Source organism: Apteryx mantelli, chromosome 19 (assembly GCF_036417845.1).
Source record: "Apteryx mantelli isolate bAptMan1 chromosome 19, bAptMan1.hap1, whole genome shotgun sequence".
In the NCBI taxonomy this organism is placed as follows: Eukaryota; Metazoa; Chordata; class Aves; order Apterygiformes; family Apterygidae; genus Apteryx; species Apteryx mantelli.
In genome coordinates, this window is record NC_089996.1 from 9,123,544 (window position 1) to 9,150,150 (window position 26,607).

The 26,607-nt window shown below is 48.2% G+C and overlaps 1 protein-coding gene across 2 annotated transcripts; it reads left to right on the top strand.

Annotated features, from left to right (window-relative positions):
- The first annotated feature begins 5,604 nt into the window (after positions 1-5,604).
- On the top strand, positions 5,605-21,323 carry SRP68 (signal recognition particle 68). 2 transcript variants are annotated; one of them, XM_067308223.1, is made up of 16 exons: positions 5,605-5,752; positions 7,861-7,927; positions 8,523-8,636; positions 9,634-9,829; positions 10,585-10,667; positions 10,895-11,004; positions 11,384-11,466; positions 11,730-11,870; positions 15,004-15,102; positions 15,423-15,487; positions 15,821-15,980; positions 16,677-16,771; positions 17,013-17,142; positions 17,583-17,658; positions 18,522-18,574; positions 19,029-21,323. In XM_067308223.1, exons 1-16 carry the CDS (start codon positions 5,605-5,607, stop codon positions 19,254-19,256), a joined length of 1,848 nt encoding a protein of 615 aa, XP_067164324.1. In that variant the 3' UTR covers positions 19,257-21,323. The 2 variants fall into 2 exon arrangements, with proteins under 2 accessions (XP_067164324.1, XP_067164325.1); XM_067308224.1 differs by lacking the exon at positions 5,605-5,752 and adding an exon at positions 5,870-6,249 and having other exon boundaries at positions 7,807-7,927.
- The last annotated feature ends 5,284 nt before the right edge of the window (positions 21,324-26,607 follow it).

Genomic DNA, 26,607 nt, shown 5'->3' on the forward strand with positions numbered 1-26,607 from the left:
GATGCGCCGGGAGGGTGCGCGGGGAGCGCGCAGGGGATGCGCCGGGAGGGTGCGCGGGGAGCGCGCAGGGGATGCACCGGGAGGGTGCGCGGGGAGCGCGCAGGGGATGCGCCGGGAGGGTGCGCGGGGAGCGCGCAGGGGATGCGCCGGGAGGGTGCGCGGGGAGCGCGCAGGATGCGCCGGGAGGGTGCGCGGGGAGCGCGCAGGATGCGCCTGGAGGGTGCACGGCGAGCGCACCGGGTGTGCACGGAGCTGCACAGAGAGTGTCCAGGGAGCGCACCGGGGATGCAGGGGGTGGGAGCACGGCGAGCGCACCGGGGGTGCTCGGGGAGTGCACGGGCAGCGCACTGGAAGTGCACGGGGGGGGGGGGGGAGCGCACGGCGAGCGCACCGGGGGTGCAGAGGGTGGGTGCCCGGAGAGCGCACCGGCAGTGCACGGGGGTGCCCGGAGAGTGCACCGGGGGCGACGGGGAGCGCACCGGCAGTGCACGGGGGTGCCCGGAGAGTGTACGGGGGATGTGGGGCGGAGGGGAGGGGAGGGTGCACCGTGAGCAGGCCAGGGATGCGGGGGCGGGGGGTGCCCGGGGATGCAGGGGGGAGCGTCCCGGGGCCGGCTGAGCTTCCCCTCCGCTGCCCACTCTCCTCCCCGCGTCCCCTCCTCTCGGCCCGCTCGCCCCGGGCACCGTCGCCTCCCGCTCGGCAGCGTCGCCCCGCTCCGGTGCGGCCCCGCTGGCGGCGGCGGCGGCGGCGGCTCCGGCGCGGCCCCGGGGCGGTGAGCGCGGCCGGCCCCTCCTCCCGCCGGGATGAGCGCCCAAACTGGAGGGATCGTGGCCGTGGAAACCCTTCCCACCCTCCCGGGGCTCCGGCTGGGGCAGCGCTGCCCCGCGGCCCCGAGCGCGTCCGGATTTCGGGGGGCAAAGTGGTCGCCGGGGAGGGGGGGGGGGGACGCCGAGAAGGCAGCGGGCAGCCGGGGCTGAGCACCCCAAGCAGCCCGAGCGGGTGTCCCGCTGCTTTCCATACTGCTTACACCCGTAGCGGCATGAGGGGGCTGGTTTGGGGAGACTTTATTACAGGAGGGTCTGCAGGGTTTTTGGGGGGAGCAGGAGCCCGCTCGGAGTGCAAATGCGTAAATCAGCCAGCACACAGCTTGCACCAAAACGTCCTAAGGGTGAACTCGGGTTTGCAGGAGAATCGTTTTCCCCCCCGAAAGTGGAGGATCAGGCTAAGTCACTGCAGCAAGATCAAATCTCTCAAACGTCTCTTTTGTTGCCTGCAAAATTGCCTGTTTTGTTCCTTCAGAGCCTTCACAAATGAAAGTCTCAGGTCTGCCTAGTGCAATCAGCTCTCCAAGGACGCTTCATCTGGCCCGTGAGCTGCCTCGCTTCGCTCATACGGAGAGAAATGTTTAAAATATCGGTTACTCCTCTCAGTAACCAACTCCATAGTTTTGCAATGGCTCAGTTCAGCTCTACCCCGGCAGCAGCGCTGTGTGGCCAGGGACGGCCACAGCCACCCTGCAGCCGCAGGACACGGGGCCCTGCTCTCACACTGCAGACCAAAGCCCAGCCAAGAGCAGACCCACCAGCCAGGACCGCAGCCGGCTACGTGGACAGGGTGTGCGGGGCAGCGAACGCACTGCTTCGCTCAGCCCCTGGTTTGAGAGGATGCTCCGTTCCAGAGGTTATTTCCCAGGAAAAAGCAGGTGGTTAGGAACAGCTCCGAGCGAGCTGCTCTGCAGGGCAGGGCAGGTGCTGGTCCACAGCAGCACAGATCTGCCTTTGCCTCCCAGTCCCAGACTGGCCACGGGGCCTTGGGGAGTCACCCCGGCCCTGGTGAGGGTTGTGCCGCGTCCCTGAGCCCAGCCCCAGGGAGCCTTTGCCCTGCTGGGAGCTGCCCCAGCTCCTCGTGCCCTGGAAAACCTGCAGCGGGGCACCAGCATTTGGGTTTGCCGAGACTGGTGGTGGTTTGGGCTTTCCTTGCACCTGGGGGGCTGCAGGCAGCTCGGAGAGAGGCTGGGTCTCCCCTCACACTGCCGAGTGAGACCATTAAAAAAGATAAGGGGAAACACCCAGCTCCTCCCTGGACACCGGCGTGCTCGCGCTGGCAGCCTGCAGACCGCTGCGCAAAGATCACCAGCCGGATCCCCCCTCCGGAGAGCTGAGCTGATTCCCCTCACTATGTTCAGCCAGCCCTCAGTCTCCCCTGCAGAATAAATTCCTCCCTTGGCCTGAGATGTAGGTAAGTCATTTGGCCAGGGATGTAGCAGACTTGGTCAGGACAAAGGTCTGCGTGGGCCAGGACGGTGGTCTCCAAGGGGGGCCGAAAGCAAAAGGAGCAGGCACGTTGTAATGCCTCCAACTCGGAGCATGCTCCCGGCTCCGGGCGCTGGTGGCAGAGGTACAGTCTGTGCCTGGCACGTCTCTGTAGCTGGTAACCCTCCGTGGATTTCTCCTCCACGGCCCCCGGCAGCTTCCCATAAGGCCAGTGACACATTGCGCCCACCGTGGCACCACCGGCTGCCTGCGCGAGGTCGAAGCAGCAGCCGCCCCGCAGCCCTCCGTGCCGGGAGAGTGGAGCTGTGCCAGCTTTGCGCTGCCAGTCCGGCCGCCCCGAAGGGCAGCTTGGACCCGCTGCCTCGCCGTGAGGCTTTACGCAGGCTCCGCGGGACGCAGCGCTGCGGGTCTGTACCGCCCTCCTCTCCCTCTGCCCTGGGCGAGGAGAAGAGCCAGGTCTGCAGAGGAATGCGCACACAGAGCCAGCAGTTGACAGTTTTATCCTCATGCTTACAGACTCCAGAGGAGCAGCAAAGCCTCAAGCCAGAGTCTGAGGACGGCAGCGTGGTGGAAACGTGCTTGTGCTTAGCCCTGCAGTGGCTTTGGCACTCGAGCGGTTCACAAGCACTCGCTGCACAACATGTGTGTGTTTGCACTGGGACGTTCGAATGCACATACCACAGTGCCAGCCTCATCCACATCCGCCCGAGCCGCCGCGGCCAGGAGACGGGAGCGGACATTCGTAGCACGTACTTTGAGTGACATGTCTCTGACTGGATTGAGCATTGGCTCGAAACACAGTTGGATTTAAGTAAGGAATGGGTTGCTGGGAGACGCAGCAGAAACCAAGATGGAAACAGGTTGGAAGTTTTACAGTGGAAAGCTGCAGCTTGGAGACCTGGGTTTTCTTTTTCCCCTTTTGAGCTTTCACGTCCACAAGAGGGGATGGGAGCTCTGAAATCAGAAATGAAATGTCATCCCTGAGCCCTCTGGAGGGGAGAGGAGCAGAAATTGCTGCCTGCCCTGGCATCGCAGCGGCAAACTGTGCAAACGTCCTCTTCGGCCCTCCCTGCAGGGAGGCAGAGCCCTGGGCTGGAGGGGTCAGATCTGGCGGTTTCAGGCCAGCTGGAGCAGCAACTGGAGCAGCTTGTAACGTCAGGGTTGATGGCTATGTTTGCCTAAGTGTTTAGGACAGTGTTTATTAAGGAAATGGTTTTGTGCTGGTCACTAAAGAGGCATCTCTAAGTCTGATTCACAAAACCCTTGTGGAAGAAGAGCTGGTCTTAACTCCTTCTGTTGGGGTTTATACCTCTAATAAAGCTGCAGGGAAGTGCTTCTGAATTTTGAGGGTGTTTTGGGCTTTTAAATAACTCACAGAAGATCTCTCCTTTCACTTGACATACAGTCAGACAGGGTAAAGCTGCTCCCCACTTCCCTACACACGGTGTGGCTGGACATGGAGGATTTTGGATAGTGCTTGGGCTGGGAGAATTTAAACCCACTCTCCTAAAGGGGCGCCCAGACTACTGGGCTGGAAGGTGTCCTGGGAATGTGGAAAGGGTAGGAAGACATGCACTGAAGAGTCCCCAGTGCGGGGAAAGCAGGCACAGATGGCCCTGAACAGGCCAGGTACAGCATCACCCAGCAGGAACTGGTCCCACAGGTGCCCAAGAAGTGTCACTACTCCCAGAAACAGGCATCCGCAGGGTCTCTGAGGACCACGCTCCAGGGCCCTGGTGGATACGTCCACCTCCGCCCTTCAGCAGCTCTGGCAGCATGAGCAAACTCATCTCAGGCATTGCCTGCAGTTTGCAAGGACTCCAGGTTATGCAGGGCAATGGCCGAGGCTGTAACCATGGACATGTCCGTAGTCCTCTCCAAGGCCATTTTGGTTACTGAAGTGCCCTTCCAGGCTCTACTGCAGCCAGTTGCTCTCAGGCTCCTCAGGTCTGCTCAGCCAGCTTGCAGCGGTGAAAGCCAGGGCCAACTCTACGGAGGGGTTTTTCACTAGGATCTCAACACCTCCACTGAAAATCACCCTTATTTTAGTGGGAAAGACATGGTTTCACTGAAGTTCCAGCTGTCTAGCTGGTGTTGAAGCAGGGCAGAGCCATTGTATTAGCTAGGGATCAACGGTAACCCAAGATGCAGCAAGGCAGAGATATGGGGAGGTTGCTCCTTTCTACTCTAGATGGATGCTTCTCTGTGAGGACAACAGGTAGCAGCTAAGGGACATGGTACCTGACGTGACTAAGTCCCACGGCTCCTCTCCCATCACCCAGGGTCGCAAGGGGACTGGGATGCTGGGTGGGGACGTGGACCAGGTTCAGCATTTGGAGCTAGCCCCAGTTCCAGCAGACCCTGCCAGCTCCCAGCATGGGGGGAGCTAGGGCAAGAACAGGGCAGGAGACACTTGGGCCACCGCTTCAGACCCAGAACGGGTGAAATCAGCAGGTTTTTGGGCACCTCAGTGCCCAAATCAGCAGGCCCGGGCTTGGAACAGGGGAACAGGGGAAGAGGATGGGGCTGAGGGCCTGAATCTTGGGGGGAGGGGGGGAGTAATCCTGGGGGCTCAGCCCTGGGGTGGAGGAAGGGGATGGGGCTGTGGGGCCCAGTCCTGGGGGCTGGGGAATCAGCCGTGGGGCAGAGCAGGGGATGGGGATGGGGTGCTCCTGGGGGGCTGCTCCTGGGGGCCGGGAGATCAGCCGTGGGGCAAGCAGGGGATGGGGATGGGGATGGGGTGCTCCTGGGGGGCTGCTCCTGGGGGCTGGGGAATCAGCCGTGGGGCAGAGCAGGGGATGGGGATGGGGATGGGGTGCTCCCGGGGGGCTGCTCCTGGGGGCTGGGGAATCAGCCGTGGGGCAGAGCAGGGGATGGGGATGGGGTGCTCCTGGGGGGCTGCTCCTGGGGGCCAGGGGATCAGCCGTGGGGCAGAGCAGGGGCACAGGGCTGATCACAGCCTCCTGCGGGGAGGCCCCAGTCCTGGGGCTGGGGGGGACCCGCATCCGGAGCGAGACCCCAGCCCTAGGGGCTCCCACCCGGCAGGCGGCAGCCCTGGGGCCCCCCATGCGTCGGCGGAGCCCCCATCCCGGGGCCCAGGGCGCAGGGCCCGTCCCGTCCCGTCCGTCCCGTCCGTCCCCCCCGCCACGGGGCCGCCGCCGCCGCGCCGCCCGCCGCGGGCAGCCCCTCTCCCCGCCCCCGCCCAGCGCGGGTCCTCCCCTATCCCATCGGCCCCCGCGGCGGCAGCGCGGCGGCTCTCGCCATGGCCTCGGCGGGCGGCTCTCCTCCCCCGGCCCATGATGCAGCGCGGCGGCGGCGGCCGGGGCGCAAGATGGCGGCGGAGCGGCAGGGCCCCGGCGGCGGCGGCGGCGGCCGAGGCGGGGCGGGAGGCGGCGGCGGCGGCGCGGAGGAGAACAAGGAGAACGAGCGGCCGACGGGGCCGCGGGCCGGCAGCTTCGGCGACAGCCTGGGCCTGGAGAGCATCCTGCGGGGCGGCGGCGGCAGGGGGACGTGGCAGGCCCGGCCCCGTGAGGCGGGGCGGCGGCGGGAGCGGGGCTCGGCGCCGGCGCCGGGAGCTGGCGGCTCCCCCCGGCCGGGCGGGCGCGGGCTCCGCCGCCCAGGCCTCCTTCACCCGCTTGGGCTTCGTCCCGGCGCGGCGAGAGCCGGCGTGCGAGAGCCGCGTCGGGGCGACGGAGGGGCAGGAGCCGTCGCGCTGCGGCTGCTCGGGCCAGCGCGGAGGCGCCCTCGCCGTCCCTGGCTCGAGTGGGATGAAATGGGGGTGTCAGCCTCACATCGCTGAATTGCGGGTTTATTCTTCACCTTTTCAGCGTCTCCTTCCAAACCGCGTGACAGACATCGTCAGCCTTTCAAGCAGAGCTCCGTGCCAGGCCGCGTGCTTTAGATGTAGAGTGTCAGGAGTTTTCTTTTGGTAATATTAACGCTGGAAATGTGATAGTGGATAAAGTAGATCTAACAGGTATGCTGAGATGGCAGACTGGCACCTCCAGATTTAGCATGTCTAAAATCTGATGTGGCGTGTAAAGCTGTTGTCTTTTTCTTGTGTGAAACTTTCATGTGAAACTACTCCAGCTGCACAGCTGTGGTAGAGCTGAGTTTCTTCTTGTGGTAAGAAGAAAACCCAAGTGAAATAAGGATGCAGTTTTCAGTTTAGCATATGGCAAGTGCTGTGAAGATAGTAACTGTAGAGTAAAAGACAGACGTGGCAATTGCTCTGGTAAAGTTAGGAATACCCAAGTCAGCGAAACTGTAAATAGAATAGATGGTGTGAATTTAGCGAGTAACTGTGCAGGCTAAAAGAGAGCCTGAAAAAAATTTCACGTAGATAGTGAGGACTAAGAGTGGCTACCCTGAGCTGTGTTCAGGCATTACAGTTTGGCTTGTTTGTTCCACAAATGCAAACTAATTTAATGTAGTAACTATCAATACAGGTTTTGCAACTTAAACAATGGAGATTTTTTCACTTCCCCCCCCCCCCCCCAAAAAAAACCCAACCCACACTTAGATAAAGATCTCCCATTTTAAACTTGAGAAGTCTGGCATCTTCTTTTTCTGTAGCTATAATAATAGTATTTCATTTCATGGGGTCATTATACAGCTTGGTATTTTTAAAGGCTTATTGGTATTACTTAAAAGGGAAAATCTTGGATGTAAATAATTACTGCTCAGAGACTTCTTGCTTATGATGGAGATCATCTTTCCCAGAATAAAAACTCTGGCCTGTAAACTGAATGAATAACGTCTGCCAAGTTTACTAGAATCGAGCATGTTTTTATTTGGTAGAGCAACTAAGTGAATAAAATAAGCACAAGATGCATAGCAATCATCACATATGCTAATGAATGAGTAGACTTGATAGAAATCATGAAGCGCAAGATGATATAGCAAAGCACAGGCCAATGCATTCTGTCAGGGAGTACTTATTACAGTAATAGGCAGTAAAACTTGAACTGGGTTAAAAATTTCCGTAGAAAATAAGCTCCCGTGAATACTTCACAACAGCTCTTTTTATGAGGTTCTCAGCGTTCAGAAAGCTGCGTTGGGAAGACAGCGCTGGTTCTGCTCGGTTTAGTACAGCACCTGCACCGTGCTGAGAAATGGGACGTTCAGGGAAGAAAGGCTTCTCCGTGTACTTCAGTTTTGCCGGTGTAATTGTGTCACAAGCCAGGGGATGGCCTGTTGGGGGGGCGAGTAACGTAGCTAGGGCAGTCCGTTTTACTGGCCTAGATGCTTCTGCCGGTATAGCTATTTTGCTCGTTATCCAGAAAGGAGCTCTACTGACAACAAGACTCTTGTGGTTGTCTGTAAGAGGAGATGCTTGTGGCACTTCTTTAGTCTTGGCCTTGATGATAATCTTAAAGCTCTGTAACAGGAAGTGCAGAAACGAGTTCTTTTAAACCCATCAGTTGTCTCAGCTCTGGGTTTTTATGAGCTTTTGGGGTTCCCTTACCAAGCTCTGTTCAAAGTGCACTTGCTTAACAAAACCTACAGAGTTCTTTTCGTTATTTTGGGGTAGAATGATGAACTGAAAACAGACTGTACTGTCGAACTTCCTTAACTCAAATTGCAGTCCTTCAGATTGTGAAGGAATCTCAACAGCAGCACGGTTTACGACATGGAGACTTCCAGAGGTACAGGTTAGTAAGCCGTGTGGATGTCTGGGAGATACTGTCTATCACGCAGCTAGTGTGACTTGGCGTGTTACCACAAACTCATTTGAAATGTAAACCCACTGTAGCAGTCAACAAAAATTATCTGCCATAAATATGCCGTGACAAATTGCTTCTTATGAAGTGATGCACACTTTTTTCTTTTTCCTTACTGAACAAAATGTGCTGTGACTGTTCCATTTAGGAAGATAAAAAACTAGCTCTTGTTTCTCTGTTGTCCTGTAAGAGCTTGTTGGTTAACACCTTATTGGTAATCACTATTTTCTTCCAGAATTACTTTTTTAGTAAACATACATAAAGCAATTAGGCAATAAGGAGAACATCATTCTATTTTTTTCAAGATCAATAACTATTACCGGTTTTCTTATTTTTCTTTTACTTTTTTTCTGTCTTGTAACCACTGGTTTACAAGTTGTTTCTCATATCTCATATATGGAGTTCTTAGTTGTTAAATGTTGTGTGTCACAGCCTCTAGTGCTTCTCTTTCTCTGGTTGCAGAGAGCAGTAAACAGAAATAAAATTGTTCTTTGGCCAAACTGACTGTCCTTTTTCTTTTCCTTAGGGGTTATTGCTCCCGTAGGCTAAGGCGACTCCGAAAAACTCTCAACTTCAAGATGGGAAACAGGCACAAGTTCACTGGGAAGAAAGTAACAGAAGAGATTCTTTCAGACAACAGGTACTGTCACTAAATAGAATCAAGCATTTAATAGATTCATGAATCGTTTCTTTCATTTCTGTAATTTATTTTCATGTGGGCATCAGGGGAATACTGTTGTGTACAATATACTCATAAATGTTTCTCTCCAGAGATGTGTGTTGTTGGTATTAATAAAAGATCAAAGTTCAGGCTGCAGTACTAGGAGAAGAGAGACTGCTCAGGTCCTGCTTCATCTTGTGAATGAGTGGGAGAAGAGGGAGCAGCAGCCAGTTGCTTCTTTCACTTATCATAGCTATTAAAATGGTTCTTCTCATAATCTGCAAAGATTGATTAGATATTAAAAAGGAAATGCTTAGTCAGACCCGCTGCAAGGTAGCCATCTGAATGCTGATAGCCGAGGTGCTGTAGCCAGCAAGAATGTGATTGGAGACGTAATCTCTTTGTTGAACAAAAATACTGGGTTGCAAGTTTTACTTGGTTCTTCAACATTTGGCAGGATGCTTGTCTGATAGAATACACAGAGAGTAGCCAGGGTCTCAGGCTTATTTCCCAGGTTTTAGAAACACTTGATGTGTCTGCTGTTTCATCGTCGTTCATTGCGGGGGAAGAAAACGTGATGCTGTCTTCACCTGTATTGTTAAGAAGCCAGATGCATTATGACGTTAACTGTGGGAAAAACAGAGTTGTTTACCCATACTAACTAGTTTGGAAACCAACCTAGAACCATAAATCTGTGTCTTCAAAAGGTTTGTGATGTTACAGAATGATATCAAATTCTCTTCGTCATTTGAGTAGTTACACTTCAGTGATGCGAAATATAGTAGAAAAGAGTTAGGGGTAATACAGCTTTACGTGCTTGTTAACATTGAGAGATAAAAGCATCTACCTCTTATTAACTAAGCCAAAGTTTTGTTACCAAACTTTTCAGATCACGTGGTAAGGGACTAAAGGTGACGTGGGAGCAGATTTTTTGAGAACATCATCATATTATCAGTAATCTTCCTCTGCCCTGTAGGTATTTGCTGTTGATTCTGATGGATGCAGAGAGAGCCTGGAGTTATGCCATGCAGCTTAAACAGGAAGCAAACACAGAACCTCGCAAACGGTTTCACTTGCTGTCTCGCCTGCGCAAAGCTGTGAAACATGCTGAGGAGCTGGAGCGACTGTGTGAAAGTAATCGAGTGGATGCCAAAACAAAGCTGGAAGCTCAGGTAATCTCTGATACTTTGAGCTTGTTTTACAGCAAAAGCTGCATGAGAAACCTTTGGATTTTAGGTGAACAGATTATTCTCATCTAGCAATAGGTAATTAAATTGGCTGATTCTTGAATAGGGTAATATCTTCCTTTAAATAAATTGGATTCATTGCTGGCGCTGCTGGAATTGCAGAAATAACCAGTGGCCCTAGCCAAGATTAAGACCTGGCAGCTAGAATTTGTTTAAGCATATCAGGTGATCATCCTTGCTTTAAAAAGCAATAGTTTTTATAAAAGTGAAAAGAACTGAGAGAGAGTAAGATAATGCAACGCAGCCTAAGAAACTATGCTTATCTGTTAAGAACAGCTGTTTAAATCTATTTATTTAATGTCCTAAAGTAGCCACCTAGAACACAAGCCTTGTGACAGAAAGCAGTTGTATTGTGACACCAGCCTCTGTGAACAGGGACTACAGTGTTAATGGAAGATTAAAACTTCCATTTTGTAACTTCTTGCTGAAAAAAAACGTTTTTTTGCTATCAGTGGACCATACTGAGGATTCCATCTCCTTGGAAATGTAGAAACGTCACTTAAAGTAGTCAGCTAATAACTTGTAAGCCAAATCGGTTGTTTTAAGTGGGCAGTCCAAACGGAAAGGTCGAGTTTAATCCACATACCCTAGATGTCACAGCAGCTTTCATGCTAAAGGTTGTACAAACTAGGCAGTCAGTCTTGCAGAGATTAACTTGTTTGCCCTCGCACCGTCTGCAGGCGTACATGGCTTACCTCACAGGAATGCTTCGTTTTGAACACCAGGAGTGGAAGGCAGCGATGGAGGCTTTCAACAAGTGCAAGTGAGTACCCTCACTTCACCAACTTCATTTAGTAAACAGTATTAGATCAGTCTAGTGAGTTTTATGTACTGTATGTATAATAACTCTGGAAGTTGTTTAGTTAATTGTGCCAAATGGGCAGTATTACTGAATAGCATCCTCCAAAGTACAGACACAACCTCTTCCTTTAAGTTGGCATCTTACAAAACCACACATACTGCAGTGTTAATCTGTATCCTTTGCTGTAGGACCATATATGAAAAACTGGCCAATGCTTTCACGGAAGAACAAGCTGTGCTGTATAACCAGCGTGTGGAAGAGATCTCTCCCAACATTCGCTACTGTGCCTACAATATTGGTAAGGAAAGTGGGGTACCTGATCTCCAACAAACAGCAAGGTTTGCTCATAGGAAAAAAAAATACCAACTTGATGGTTAAATACTGGTTTGAAGTGATGTTGGAGTGAGTCCTTAGTGATACTTTGGGCAAATACGACACGTTCTGTGTCAGTTTAGCAGTGGAGAAATTAGGCTAATTGTGCAACGCTGCATGTGGTTTTGTGTAAAATGACTAAATGTCTGTTTGTGGTTACTTTGCTTATAAAGTCAGAATGGAATTGCAGTTTCATCCCACTTGCCCCCAGATCTCTAGTATAAAATCTATTGATTAGTTTTTATGTATCAAAGTGATTTGTGAACTTGGGTGGAAATGGGATTTCAATTTGTTAATTTTTTCAGGTGACCAGTCTGCTATCAGTGAGTTGATGCAGATGAGACTGAGGTCTGGTGGCACTGAAGGTCTTCTTGCAGAAAAACTGGAGGTAACGCTGAATGTTTCAATTTGAAGCATGCAAATATTATTTTGTCGAGCATAAATACTGCTGCAACATGCCATTCAGGAGACCAATACCTATCAGAAAAGAGCAAGTGAGTCCCAGCTCTATGGAAAACCACACTTCCATAAAAAGCCCTTTGATTTCCAAAAAAAAAAAAAAAAAAAAAAATCAAATCTAGTGTGAGTTTACAAGGTCCAATTTTGGAATCTTTTAATTTCAGGCTCATAATTTCAGTCCATTGTCTGCAGGCGCTGATTACCCAAACTCGAGCAAAGCAGGCGGCTACCATGAGTGAGGTGGAGTGGAGAGGAAGAACAGTCCCCGTGAAGATAGACAAAGTGAGGATCTTCTTGCTGGGGCTGGCTGACAACGAAGCAGCCATTGTTCAGGTAACCTGGAAACCATCTCCAGTGCCAGTGTTCCAACAGTCCTGTTTTCTTCAGTGTGTAAGAAAATGCTGGACCAAATGGTTTTAAATAATCTTTTCTCAAGCTTGGCATCAGAAGGCGAAAAGGAGAAGTGGGAATGTTGGCTGTAACCCAAAGCTTGAGTGGCAGTTGGGAATAGCTCCCACAATTTACCAACAAGCGTGTGTTTAGGAGACCTGTTCTACTAAGCCACTGGGTATTATTGCTCTTCTGAACACCCCGTTCTACCCAAAAGTGTTGTGTTTCAGTGGCAGGGTGATAGTTGTTATTGTTTGTAATCTTCACTTCAAAATGATTAACAATTTTAAGACTAATTGCTTTTGAATTACTGTTTTTGTTTCCTTAAGTATCTCACCCAAATGCTCCAACTTCAGAGCAACCAAAAGAAAATCTATATTGCTTAAATTTTTTTCAGCAATGGAAAGCAATTTTGCCAGATGAAGCAGCTGCTGTGAGCTATGTAGCATTCTCTTATTGACTTATGCAAATCTTCAGAAGCAGAAAGAGGATTGCTAAATGTCAGGAGCTAAATTCATCTCAAATGTAACGGACAGTTCTGAAATGCTTACAGTAGGCACACACAATACGTGTCATGATATTGCACTATAGCCAGGATTTTCATATGGTACTTTTTCCCTTGGAAATAGTGTCCAGATAGTGTCTTCTCCTTCCCAGTGGCTGCCTACAGAGCCTTTGCCCTTTAAAAAGGCAGTTAAAGGTCTTTAGTAACAATTGCTGACACTAAAGATGGGCCCTTTGCAGCATCAAAAACTGTTTATCACCAGGAAAAAATGAGGATAAATACCAATTTAAATGATACCTTATACCATTATAGGGTTTTAATGTTAAGTGGGCAAGAGCAGCAGATAGTGTTAAGTAAGGTAGCATAAGTAGGTTAAATGGGATATGGCTGGTAGGAAACGTTAGTGGTATCAGTCTTATCAGAAGTATTATGTTGCCGAATTTATTTTTTTCTAATGAATTTATTTCTTTAAGAAAAAATTAGGTAGGTAGTACGTTAGTATGGCCAGCAGGTGGAAGTGCAGCTTAGAGTTCAATGTGCCCTCATTTAATTTCCTTCCTGTGAGGCTAACACTTGGGGCTTTTCCGTTTAGTTGCCCTCCTCGTTCCACAAAGCAGTGGCAGAACAGCGATCTGAATTTGTTTCCATCTTGCTTTGTGTTCCTTGGAAGCTCTGATTAAACAGAGGAGTTATGTGGCACCAGATCGCAACTAGTAATGGTGAGAGCTGAGCAGCCCAGCAGCAGTATGAAATATGAATCCACGTTTAAAATTACTTATGTGAACCCTCTTGAAGACTTGAATTAGAATTGTGACTTGAAGGGCCACATTGACTTTAACCAGGTAAAAGTGAGAAGGTTAAAGGACAGTGACAAAAGCATGCTCGTATCTGATATTCCCTCAAGGATTCTGTGACCATCTGTAGTAACTAGGACTGTAGCAAAACTGAGTTGTAATAACTTTCAGAGATGATATACAGCCTTTTAGAACAAAGAAAAAGTTTGAAATGATCACTCCTTCACTTTCAGAAGTAGGTTTGTGGGTAAGTTCTGATTTCAGTTTCCTTGATCGCTTTAAGAGCAAACCTGAACTATTCTGTCACCACACTTTATCACCAGCTGTAGCACTTGTATCTTAATTGTATGATCTGGTATCAGCGAAATCGGAAAATGCATGTATTTACACACATAAAATCAGTTTAACCTTAGGAGTTCTTACTTAGAAAGGAAAGCCTTTGTTTCATTGCGTGGCCCAGCCTTTTCTCTGTTTGTGCTTGACCGATGATCTAGCTATGTCTGTTTTCATTTTTGTGCATACAGTGAAATTGCTGTGCTCCTCTGGGTGAGGTTGAGAATGTTGCCAGACTTGTCTCTGGTTATTCTCAGTAGTTAGTCCCACCTTAAAAATACTTGCAGCAAATCTCAAAAAAAAAAATCACCTTCATCTTGGGTCAAGATACCTAAGGCTTTATGAGGGAGTAAAAATAACATTCCTTAATGAAAAGGGGAGAGGCTTTGAAGGGTAGTGCTCAGCAGCTTTTTACAGACATTGTAGCTCCTAGAGGAAGAGAACACAGAGCTCTAGTTTTCTACAGTTCTTCACTGGTCTGGGCAGTTGCAAGTTAGTTGCAGCAAATGTTCATCTTATGTTGTTATATGGTATGGAAGTCATATAACACAGTGCTGACATACTTTGTTCTTTCCAGATTAACCCCTCCTTCAATTGGTAAGGTTGGGATTTGTTTCTGGGCGGTTTTCCCTTGCAGAATCAGTAAGAGTGTTATGATCCCCATCTAGTTATCTTCTCAGTCAGGTGAATGAAAGTGGAGTTTGGTTTTGAGTGCATTGTTTAATTAGGTACATGACACGCCAGTCCATTAGGCAAAGAGCAGGCTTCAACTTGTCTTGAAAAGGTGTTTTCAAATTTTGCTGTGGGGGCAGAAGGCCAAAAGCTGCTTCATTTTTTGACAAAACTTGCGGTGACAGCAGAAAACTACTCAGTAACTCCTGCTACTGAAATACAGGTTTACTTAAAAAAAAAAAAAAAAAAAAGCCTAGAACAAGCAGATTCTTGCCACTGTGAGTACTACTAGAGTGGGAGTGTAGAATAGATGTTCATCTAGATGTTCTTACCACACTAGAAATGTTAAATCAGTATAACAAGAGCAGCCTGCATTGGTAGTTTGCCAGCTCAGTAATGCTCAGCTCTTCTGTTGCTGTGGCCTTCCCACAGTGTGGTCCAACCTCAGCTGTTCTCCAAGCAATGTGGGTGCCATCCTGGAAGGGAAATGAGTTGCTAGGAAGGCAGTGGAGACGTGGAGATCAGAGCTGCCTGTGCTAGGCTTCGGTGCTGCTATATTCTCAGTGCTGACCAGGTTCCCTGCAATTTCTGACAATTTGTCCCCTTAGGATATATTGCAAACAGGTACAGGTTGGAGTTCTAGTTACCCACAGACTTTAAGGCAGTAATTTGAGAGAAATTGGGTTTAATCTCCTCTGTTAATTCTTGCATCATGGGATGCAAAATACAAAAATGTCTAATAGGTGTTTTTTTGACTTTCCTTTGCTCTTAGGCAGAAAATGAGGAAACGAAGGAACGTTTGTTTGAATCTTTGCTCAGTGAGTGTAGAGATGCCATTCAGGCTGTTCGGGAAGATCTGAAACCGGACCAGGTAAGTACCAGGCGTCAATGTTTCTACTTTTAACAGCACAGTGTCTCTTTGGGACTGCTTTATTATTGTTAAACTCAGTTAACAGCAGAAGTGGCTTTTGGGTTTTCTTTAATAAAAAGCCACAGAAGAGTTGATCATCTTTGATTTGATTCTCTTCAGAATTGGAGAGGGTAAATAACTGTGTAGAAGCCCTCACCCTTTTACCCAGAAGCCTGATATAACTTCCCTGGTTTTATCCAAACTTCGCATTGTTTCTGATGTTTTCTTCCCCCAGCTGCCAGACTAAGTAAATCATGCAATGTTTTGTCCAATCTTTGCAGAAGCAGCGGGAGCACTCTCTGGAAATGGATTCTGGGAAGGTGTCCAACATCCAGTACTTACACAGGTAATAAGCAGACACAGCTGCCTGTACTGGTGTGAAGAAGTCATGCTCTTCTGTCAGGTTCAGTCACCTTATAAGTGTGTGGGATTTTATTTTTTGTTTTGTGTTGTTTGTTTGTCTGTTTCCGTCCTGGGCCTCTGGGATCTCAAAGAATGAGTGCACAGATAAGGATCTGATTCATGCAGCTTCAAAAGCGTTTTACTTAAGATTCTTATGTTGATCTTTCAGATGTTTTTTCCTGTAGTAATATCAGCTTGCCCAGGAGGGAGGATTTTTTTTCAGAGCAGAGAGTAATATCTCAGTAGTTCTGATCATCTGTTAATGGTATCTTTTTAGTTATTTGACTTACATCAAGCTGTCGACAGCCATCAAGCGCAATGAGAGCATGGCAAAGTCTCTGCAGAAGGCACTGCTGCAGCAGCAGCGGTCAGAAGAGGATGGCAAGCGTACACCACGGCCTCAGGACCTGATTCGTCTTTATGATATCATCTTGCAGGTAATACTAGGGAAAGCAAATCTAATTCTTTTTACTGACTGGGAAACTCTGGTATGGGAAGGTATTGTATAAAATATGGCAACTGCAGGTGAACTGACCATGAATTTTGAAGAGCAACTTGGTACCTACAGTAACCTTGTTGAAGGTGTTTGACATCTATGTAGAGCATGAGAGAATGCTTTTAGTTGTGAGCAGAAAATGCTGCGAGGACTGGTAACCTTGGTTTTATACCATGCAGTGGTTTTTCTGACACTTTTATGCAGCATCCTGATAGCTGCCTTACTTTCTTCTGGCCAGTGAAAATGGCAGCTAAAAATACTTAAAATGCACTCATTCTTCTCTGTAAGCAGTTTCTGAATTTCTCACATAAATATTAAAATAATTGTGGGAGCTTGTGGGTGGAGTAGTTGTGAATGGGAAAGGAAATGTCTTATGAAAGAATTATTTCATGTGAAATCTGAGGAGTCTTTGTCCTAATGCCTGTTTGTGTCAGGAAATCTAGCCTGGGGTCAAACTTGCACAAGTTTCCATGAGTGTCCTTCACAGGGTTAGCATATTGACAATTAGAAAACTGGAAACTGCTTCCATGGGAGTCTGCTATTGACTGTTAAAAGGGGCAGTTTTCTCTTATTTCATCAGATTCCAGAGGAAAACAAAGCTTGCCTGAATTCATTGCTCTGACTCTGTTTTCCGCAGAACCTTGTGGAACTGACGCAACTTCCTGGCCTAGAAGAGGACAAGAACTTCCAAAAAGAGATTGGACTGAAGACACTAGTGTACAAAGCTTACAGGTGACTGAGAACAGCCAGGTTGTGTTTAGCAGGCATTGAGTCTTCAAAGGTTATTAGCCCTCACCTGTAGGTGCTGTGCAGGGTTTAAATAGAGTTTCCTCTGCCCTTTTGTAAATGAAGGGAAGTGCTAAGGGGAAACTGGCCAGTGCTACCTAATATCTCCCATTATCAGTGATTTGAATTGGCAAAGGTGTGGGCAAAGAATACGGACGCATCGAGGATCAACTGTTTACTGTTGCAGGTGTTTCTTCATTGCGCAGTCCTATGTCCTGGTAAAGAAGTGGAGCGAAGCTCTTGTTTTATATGAGAGAGTGCTGAAATATGCCAATGAAGTTCAGTCAGAAGCTGGAGCTTATAAGAACAGCTTGAAGGTAGGACCACAATCCTTCATGTAGAGGGGAGCTGAAGTTAATAAAGAAGCTCTTGAGCCAGTATTTATTGGCAGTTAGATACCAGGCCATTACAATTCAAGTCTGATATTTAAGTAGCAAGAAGAGTAATACAAGTGTGACTTCCTGATATATTATACTGCAGCCTTTTCTAATGATATGCAAATGCTTCAACTGGCCACTCGCTTTGGAGGAGAGGCAGACTTGCTGTAACAACGCTAGAATACTTTTCCGTGTTTCTCTCACATCTGCATTTTCTGTCATACTACTTCTGTAGTGCCTGAAGGACTATAACGTAGATTCTCTTCTTCTGGGAAGGCTTACTAGCGCTTAGTCCTTACTCTGTCAGATTTTAACTTTGCCCTAATTCTTAAAACTCTGGCACCTTTCAAGCTCTCAAATAATTGTTTTTAATGCTCCAGGAGCTGCCTGATGTTCAGGATCTGATCACTCAAGTCAATGCAGAGAAATACTCCTTGCAAGCAGCAGCTATATTAGGTGAGTTGCACAATCATCCAGGAGCTCTAACTTCGCTTGCATAACATCCCTCCAGCTATTTAATTTCTTTTATTTCATTTCTGAAATGCCAAATGTTTTTCCACGTTGCTTTGATCTATGTAGGCTCTGGAAAACTGTTTCTTCACAGTCCTAGCCTTTTCTAGCTGTGTGTAGTGCAGATAGGCAACCGTTGACTAGACACTTGGCATCTCGTTCCCTGACCAGAGATGCAAAAGCTCTTCATGAGGACTTGCAACTATTTTGGTAACCTGCACAGAACATCCTGGTTAGCGTTTCATTTTTTTCCCAGCAGACAAGTTGGAGTCAGTAGGTACCAGTTTTTCAGTAATAGTACTTGCTCCCAGTGCCCTTACTCATCTTGGTTTTTCCCTAACCAGGGGAAATAATGAAAAGGGGGAAAGCAGTGATCTGTTCTTTGTCCATGTGAACCAGGTTAGGGGAATTTCAGGGGAACAGATGACCCTTGTGGTGTCTTAGGCTGCTGGCTTTGTGCTGCCTGCTGCTAGAAGCCCAAGAAAAATGACGGACTGTCTTGACTTTTATTGCTTTAACATACCTCGCTTGTGTCTTTTTGTCATCTGCTGCTTTGTGCTTAACTCAAAATCTGTGCTTCTCTCAGGAGCTTCTCACGGCCATGCTAGACTGGAGAGTTATGATGGTTATTAACCAGAGTCTGTGACCCTTATAGCCTAGAAAGTGAATTGCTTCTGCTGGAAACGTCTTGTGTCTCCCTGAAAGCAAGGCTCACAGCTAAGCTTAGAGGGCAGCTGACTCCTGAGTCACTCTTAGTTTACTCAGAGATCTAGTCTGTTTTTCTTACTACCTTTTCCTCAATTTTGCAGATGCAAATGATACTCATGAGACTGAGTCTCCATCTCAGGTCAAGGATGGCAAGGTAAGAGCTGAGAGCTCAGACACTGCGTGAATTTCAGTAGTGGTCTTAGTACTGTTTTTAAGCTGTTACCCGACTGTTTCTTACAACCCAGGCTGGTTGGAGTTCTGTTATGACTAGTGTATTTTAGAGGTTTTAATAGGCTTCTTTTTCCTTACCACAAGTCCTGAAGGTGGCTGAGAGGGTGGAGTCTCTCGGGTAGGGGTTGGGCTGCCTCTTGCAGCTTCTGGTGTGGCATCTTCATTTTTTAGCTTTCTCCCTGCACTTGGGAAGTCTTTCCAGAGAACCTGCAGTGAGGTTTGATGGTAGAGGACTGTTTTCAAGGGCCCAAGACATCACACATAAGAACATCAGCTTCTGCTGGCTCGGTGCCACTTATTCCTCTTTGCTTGTTTGGCCCCTGTCAGCTGTGATATGATGCGTGTTTAATTTGCGTTTCTGCATTCGTCTCTTTCAGCCACTCTCGGAACGGTTTGAGACTTTCTGTCTGGATCCTTCTCTTGTCAGCAAGCAAGTCAGCCTGGTGCACTTTCCTCCGGGGTTCCAGCCCATTCCATGCAAACCCTTGTTTTTTGACCTGGCCCTTAACCATGTTGCTTTCCCACCTCTGGAGGACAAGGTGGAGCAGAAGGCCAAGAGTGGCCTTACAGGATATATCAAGGGCATCTTTGGATTCAAAAGTTAACCAGGACCCCTCTGAGGAGCGGAGGTTTTATTCTGTATTGAAGGAAAAGCTCCAAGAGGTTCTAGGACGTAAATATCTGCATCTGAAACTGACAGAGGGAGGTTTTACCATCTTCTTCCCTATGTTCTGTGTATGTGTCTGTGCACTTACATTCTCTCCCAGTGTATTAAAGGCAAACAGTCTATTCAGGTACATAAGTACACTATAAATATCTGAAAATATCTGGAGCACAGAGAAATTCCATTCTGCTTGGAGAAGTTGGAGCTCACTTTGTGACCAGTGGCTCGTTCAGGGCCAGTACCCATATACTTACCATGGACCAGGGCATAGGCATATCTTGATTTGTGGGTTTTTTTCTTTCTTTCTTTTCCACTGTTATTTGACATGATAATTTGGTAGTTTGATCCAGAAGCTTTCTGGGTGTGGTGGGGAAGCAGAGGCAAAGGTAGATGCAGAACTAAAACAGCAAGATGAGGCTGCCTACACAATGGCCATGAAACAATAGCCAAGGGGGCTAACTTTTCCTTCCCTTTTGACTCCACTCCCCACTGAGAAGTATATATAGTTATGTAAAGAGAAGTCTCTTTATTTTTTAAAAAGTAACATTCAGAAATGACAAAGTAGAACCTCTTTCCTTATCAATAAGGATGAAATGTACCTTATCAGATGTTAATGATTACCCCAGCTGTGGTGGATTATTGCCTGAATTTGTACTCTGGGCTGATAGAATCCATCTTCATTGATAACTTTTTGTTAAATGCCTAAATACAGTATAGAACCCATTCCTACAAGGCTTTTCCTGGGAAACTTAACTATTCATGGGTGGCGTTAGGAATAGCTACTTGCTCTTCATGGGAAGCTGGGTCTCCACGTTTATTTTGTCTCGGATCTAAACCTTGCCTGAAAACAAGATGATCTTTTTCTGGAGTTCATCTCTTGCTTTTTCCTCATTGTCAGTCAGTAGATACACCTGAAATGAGAAATAAGCAACAGGAGATCAGTAGGTTCCTGAGTGATAGATCTTCTGTCACATGAGCCAGCATTTTTATAAAGAGCCCGGGTGCTATGGTGATAGGCACTTTCAAAATGCGGGTAATTCCGTATTCATGTTCATTAAGCAGGAAAAACAACAGCACGTGGGCAGAACTGTTCCCAAATAAAGTATTTGGAAGTTTCCACAAGCCATGTTTGGGTTTTTACTCAGTCTGTTGTAGCTCGAAGCTGAAACAGCAGTTAGTTCTAGCTGCTTGTTAACTCCTCTTCACTGGTTGTCTTGACTTTGTGTTGTTTCTCTATTTTTAGGCATTACAGTTAATAGGGGTGGAAACAGAAGAACTGTTTTGAATGACTGGATTGTTGTTGTGGGAATTTTCCATGCGAGGTGCATGTGTCAGATGGATGGGGGGAATTAGCACTTCCCGTGATTTTAAGATGAATGTTTGCTCTTTTATTCCAAGTTAGTCTGATTTGTGAGCTCTCAAAGTACAGAGCAGCTCTAAGGAGGACTCTGGGCTCAGAAAGAGGTAAGAGAAAGAGGAAGAACTTCTTGGTTGTGTTTAATATTTGCCTGTGGATGCCAAGGGGTTTTTACAAGAGAAATGGGGAAGTATAACCTGAAAGAAATATTGGAGAGTATTTATACATCTGGTGCTAATTTCTAGCAAACATGGTCTTGGATGACAGATTTTTGTTCACTGTAAAGCCTGTTTCTTTTTAGACATAAGGAAAGGTCGTGCTGTAACTGTCCCAAGCATCAGCTGGTTGATGAGCTTCGTGGTACCTCTTTCTTCATGCTTTACTCTGAACATTTCTAGCCTTCTCTTTTATATCAAATCATTTTGAGTACTGTTCTTCGATTTGTAAACCAAACTTCTTCCTGCTGTCCTACCACAAATCTGTGTGGTGTCTGGATGCATTCCAGTGAAACTTGTATTGCAGCCACTTTCTAATTGGTTACTGTTACAAAAAGCTAGGAGCAATTGGCCTCTTTGTTAAACTTATTTTGACAGATAACTGATTAGTTAGACACAGATAAGAAATCTGAAAACAATAAAGTCTTATTCTTGACCTCTGAGGCGTGTAGTTTATGTTGAGCATGGAGAACGCCAAGCACTCTTTGCTTCCCAAGCATTCAGATGATCAATGCCATGCCATCATCTGGGACTACTTAACCCATGGAGAACGATCACTTTGATTTGGAGGAGGATCTCCTTTCTGAAGGCCCGGATAGATGCATTGTTCTCAGAGGTAATATTTCTTCTGCTGTAATGTTAACAGTGAATAGGATTTGTAAGCAGTGTTGTGACTTGAGTAATGTGGAAGGCACTGATAAGGTACTAAGAATCTAACGTGAGAAAAATATATGCTGTTATTCATGTAGCCTGTATGATGAAAACCAGACTTGTAAAGTTTATTGAGGATCGTAGCCCGGCGGTGGAGCTTGGAATTGCAAAGGTAAGGCCTGGAAAACGATTATAAGGGAATAGCCTTGGCAAGTCTGATAGTCCGAAGTGTCTGATGTAACATACGGAACAAACTGATTCCCCTTGGCAAGCATTTAGTTGTGCCACCAGCTGCCAGACCACTAAGCTGCTAAAACAGCCCGAGCAAGATGCAGAACACTATTTTGTGATGCATAGTAACCTGCTTATTGCTATTCTTTCATTCAGACTGCAGTGTTTGCTCTCTTTCATGAATTGGCATGTAGTCCTCATGATTGCTCTCAAACAGGAAACTCCAGCAGAATGGTCAAGATTTATACCTTCAATCAATTCCTCCTGCGGAGTGCAGTATCTTTGGGCTTAGCACTGGAATTTTAATTACAGGCTGAACTATCCACATGTAGTCCCACTGCACCAATCAAAATATCAGTAAGATGTACATAATAGCCTTCAGCCCCACTGTCGGTGATATGCCTGCATCTTAGACTGTTCACTTCTGCTCATCTACTCCCAAGGGTCTTATGGCAATGGATTGAGAGTGATGGAACGTGTGGTTTTGGGGAATGATTAGCCTGAGACAAGCCAGGCAGTCTCAAGAGCTGAATGAGAGGTGACATGCTGGTTAGTAATAATCTGGCCTGGGAGCTTCTGAATAACACTTTACCTCCTTCAAAAAAGGAATCAGTATTTTAAATGGAAGTTATTGGATTACTAGAGGAAATCTTCAATGCTGTATAATCCAAGATGGAAAGAACGCTAGGTGAGCACAAACAGTAAATTCTCTGGGGCCTTTGTGGCCAAGTTATCCTGATGGGCTTGTGGCAAGGTTGGCTGGCAGCTTGTATCAGATATGCCTGATAGTGAAGGGCTATAGTCCCTTGGATTAAGTATAGCAAGTCCTTGCCCAAGTACAGGAGGAGCGAGTAGAACCGGTTTCTGGGAAAAGATATATCTGCTGAGAGATGTCAGTGCTCCCATGTATCTCTTGGTAATACCCCGTTACTCCTGTAAGCACAAATGCCCTGTGGTGTTCAGCTCAGACTGTAACTTGAGGTTTGCTCGCCTAAAGCGGTGACTTGGTGTGATCTTGACCCTGTATGGCCATTCCTGTTTTTATTCAGGCCTGGATTGCTGTTTTCAAGCATGAGAGCAGCTGGAGGTAGGTTTGCCTACCAAAGAACTGGTTCTGCGCAAGCTTGGCCCATTGCGCTGAGGTTGGCCTTCGGCTTGCTTTCAGCCCTAGCAGATGTTAAGGATAAATGTGACTGTCTTCAGGGATGTTGCCAGTTCTCCCAGCTACAGGATCAGAGTCTAGGCGCTCTAAGGTTGGATGCCTTTGCTTTGAGGAGGTAGGAGTTTTGAAGACTGTCCTTTGGACATGCCTCTGAGGGTGGGGGGCAGAGGTGCAGTTACAGCTCCTGTTTGAAGGGGGAGAGCTCCTTCTGATCAGAGTGGGAAAACTGCATGGTAGGTGTCCCTGGTGCAGAACAGGAAACAGGCAGTGATCCTGAAAGCTACTTGGCTTAGGTGTCCTAGCAGCTGCTTGTGTGCTCTGAGCTTTTCTGGAGCTGTGGCAGGAACAGAGAGCAGCTCTGAGTGCTTTGCCTACCACTCCCTCTCCCTGCTCTGAACTGAGGAAGTGCTGGGGAGTGCCGCTGGCTGCAGCGTTGCCTCTCCAGCCCAGCTCAGCTCGTCAAGAATGTGGGTTACTGGTCAAATCAAGTCCATCTGACTTCTTCCTGCCAACTGCCCCAGCCATCCCTTTGGTCCTGGCAGCTAGAGGGTTTGATGTGGAACAACTCTGCGCTCCAGGATTTGGTCATGCAGCGGATGAGACACACCTGCAGCCAAGGTTTGTGTACTCCTGGAAAGAGTGCTAGGCTCTTGCTTCTCAGGCTCACCCAAACTTTGTGGAGGGTGAACGGGTTTGTGAAATGCAGCCTCTCCCTGACCCTCTCCCTTTGGGTGAGGTCTGCTTGGCCTAAGCGTGTTTCCGATGAGGAGAGGCTTGGTACTTTGCTATCCTGACACAAAGCCACCCGAAGCGCAAGCTGGTTAGCTGCTTCTGTTGCTATGAAGCCACATCTCTTGCAGAAGTGGATCTCATTTGGGTTCTGGTGGGGACAGAGCTGGAGAGCCCTTGCCCCAGAGCTAGCCTAAATAGTTGGACTGTCTTGATTCCTCCCCCCCTTCCCCCCCCCCCCCCAATCCAAATGCCTACTGGAGAGTGAACGACTAGTGCTCTGCTGTGTGCCAAGTGCCAGATTACAATGTTTGGGTTAGCACTAAGCACAAGTGCAAATTCGCGCTTGTGAGGGTTGGCGTGGGAGGGAGGCTGCTGTCAGTCCCGCACCCACCTGCTTCTCCAGCCTTCTCTGGGCTGCTGCGAGGAACCTGGGGTGAAAGCCTTCCCACCTATTGCCTAAAAAACAGTAACTTCTCACTGGGGGAGGTTTGAAACCACTTTCAAAGGGTGGTTTGCATGTCTGTTGTGTGCATGTGGCCTCGGGTGTAGCTTTCATGTGCTCCAGTTCCATTGAATTCAAATTTGGACACGGGTGCTAGCGTGTACTTAGCATTTCTAGGGACTGTTGTGCTATGATCTTTGGCAAACTCCTCCACTGTTGGGCACCTGTAGTGGTGGGGTCATTAGAGTTAAAATTCATCCTACAGAAATAGTCGTCTTGCCACTCCCCTGCTGGGCTGACTGATGGTGTTGTCCATGCACAAAACTGAGACGCAGCAATTTGCCTAAGGCCCAAACACTGTGAATTAGAATTAGTGACTCTCATTCCCAGCTCCATGGTCAGTCCAGGGAGCGATGCGGTGGCTGTGGTGCCCGAATGACTAAAGAGCAGCATCAAAGCCTCTGAACTGCATTCAATGTTTGCCTCTTTCCACAGAAGCAGAGGAACTTCTAATTTTCTCAGAGCATCAAATTAACTCAGGGAAGGTGAAGTCTGGCCTCTCAAAATTAGTTCTGGCAGACAGGTTCATTCTGTCCTGTTCTCCGCCTGTGACACAAAAGCACTCACCATTGTACCAGGAAACAGCAGCTCAAAAATGGAGCTTTGCAGGAGATTCAGAGCTTGTCTGACACAAAAAGTGCTTGGGCTTGTGGGCTGGAAGATGCTGCCAGTGGAAAGGCTGTGGTTTTGGGTGGTGTGAGCCAGCCTGGCAATGAGCTCCCCTCCATGATGGCAATGCTGGGCAGAGCAGGTCCTGAAGATGCAAGCCTGCTTCATGGACTGATGGCCCGTGCCCACCAGCCGTTGGAGATGGTTTGCACAGGGCTGTCACCAGGCTTTCCCTCCTGCTTCCTGCTTTGGTTGCACAGGAAGAATTTGTCTCCTCTCCCTGTTCACCTTGTGCTGCAAGTGGAGTCTATCGATGGGCTTGTTTAGGTTTGGAGGGAGTCCGAAAGCACGAACCTTGCCAGCTGGCCTGTGCTAGAGTATGTGAGCATCCTCCTTCCCAGTGTCCTTCTGGCCTTGCCGAATGAGGGTGCTGCAGCCTGGATCGCTCATCCTTCATTTAACTATTCATATCAGGGCCAGGAAGTTTTCTCCTAAAAAGGTACTCCTTTGAGCTCTTCCGGGTACACGTTTCTGCCCGGCCGCCATCTACAATGTAACATCCTGCAGGTATTTTTGCACATCACAGGACCTTTGCATTGCACATGAGTGTGGAGCCTTGGATGAGAACAAATCTGCCCTTGCATTTAATTTTCCATCATACCAAAGCAGGCTGTCCTGTGCTTTAGCCCAGCGTTTGTACAGGATGGTCCCTTTTCCAAGGCACTGCCGTTTGCACAAAGCAGCTTTCTCATGAGACATGAAAGAAATCTCCCCCCAGATGTTCAGGTCTTCCACTTTGATTTCAAGGGATCCTTGTCCAACAGCACTGCTATGTGTGAAGGTTGTCCTCTCTGGGAGGAGTGTTTGGTCCGATAGTTTGGTTACTTCTCATAGTCAGGTTAACTGATCTAGGACACGTCTTGTTCAGAGCAGATCCAATAACTGTATTTGTGGAGCAGTTCATTGCAGCACTGTCACTGGATCAGAAAGTAAAATTTGCAGCCTGCATCCTGCAAGTTATAAACAAGTTTTCCAGACAAAGTGTCTTGAGAATCTGCTATTAGTGAATTTAGCACTATTATAGCCTTGCTAACCCTCTGGGGAGAGGAAAATTGGGCTAAAGCACTAGCTGCTGTAGGGAATTGCAGTGATGTCGTGCTAAACTAGCTCTAGGGCTTAAACTCGGAAGAAGCTGAGGGATGCTGTAATGAGCACAGTCAGTGAAGTGGGAAGCAGGTAGATCCTTTTGATGTCTGAAGGGTCTGGAGATGAGTAGCTCATAAAAGCCCTGGGACTGAACTGCTAATAGGCAGGCGAGATGGCTTGGTGCAAATATCCTCTGTATTTAGAGCGATACAAAGGAGCAGGATTTGGATTTTCCACTCATTTGAGACCTCGAGAGGAAGAGGAACAGCCAGGCTGTGGCAGCTCTTGCCTCTGGCCTCTCACTGTTAGGCTTCTTGCTTCAGCTGCAGCGCAGTTCGGGGAGGAGGATCTGAAGCAGGCAGAGCCCTGCGCGCCGACGGATCGCTGCCCCTGCTCTCCTGCCAGGACCTGCAGCGCAGGCGAGGCCGCGGCTGGCGGCTTGCGACTTGCTCAGCTAATGGGGCAGGAGCACGAGGGAGCAGCCTGCGTTGGCAGATAGCGTACGCGTCCCGTGTCTGCTGGACGCTGCTGCTTGGGGAACCAGGCTTCGTTCAGCTTTCTCTGGTATTTTGGGGAAAGGTCCCTTGGCTTTGAGCCTGCTCTGAAGTCAAAGCCCGCTAATGTATGTTGACTTTGGCAAGCTGCTGAATCCAGCCCTGTTAAGAGACCCAGGAAGCTTTTTAATGG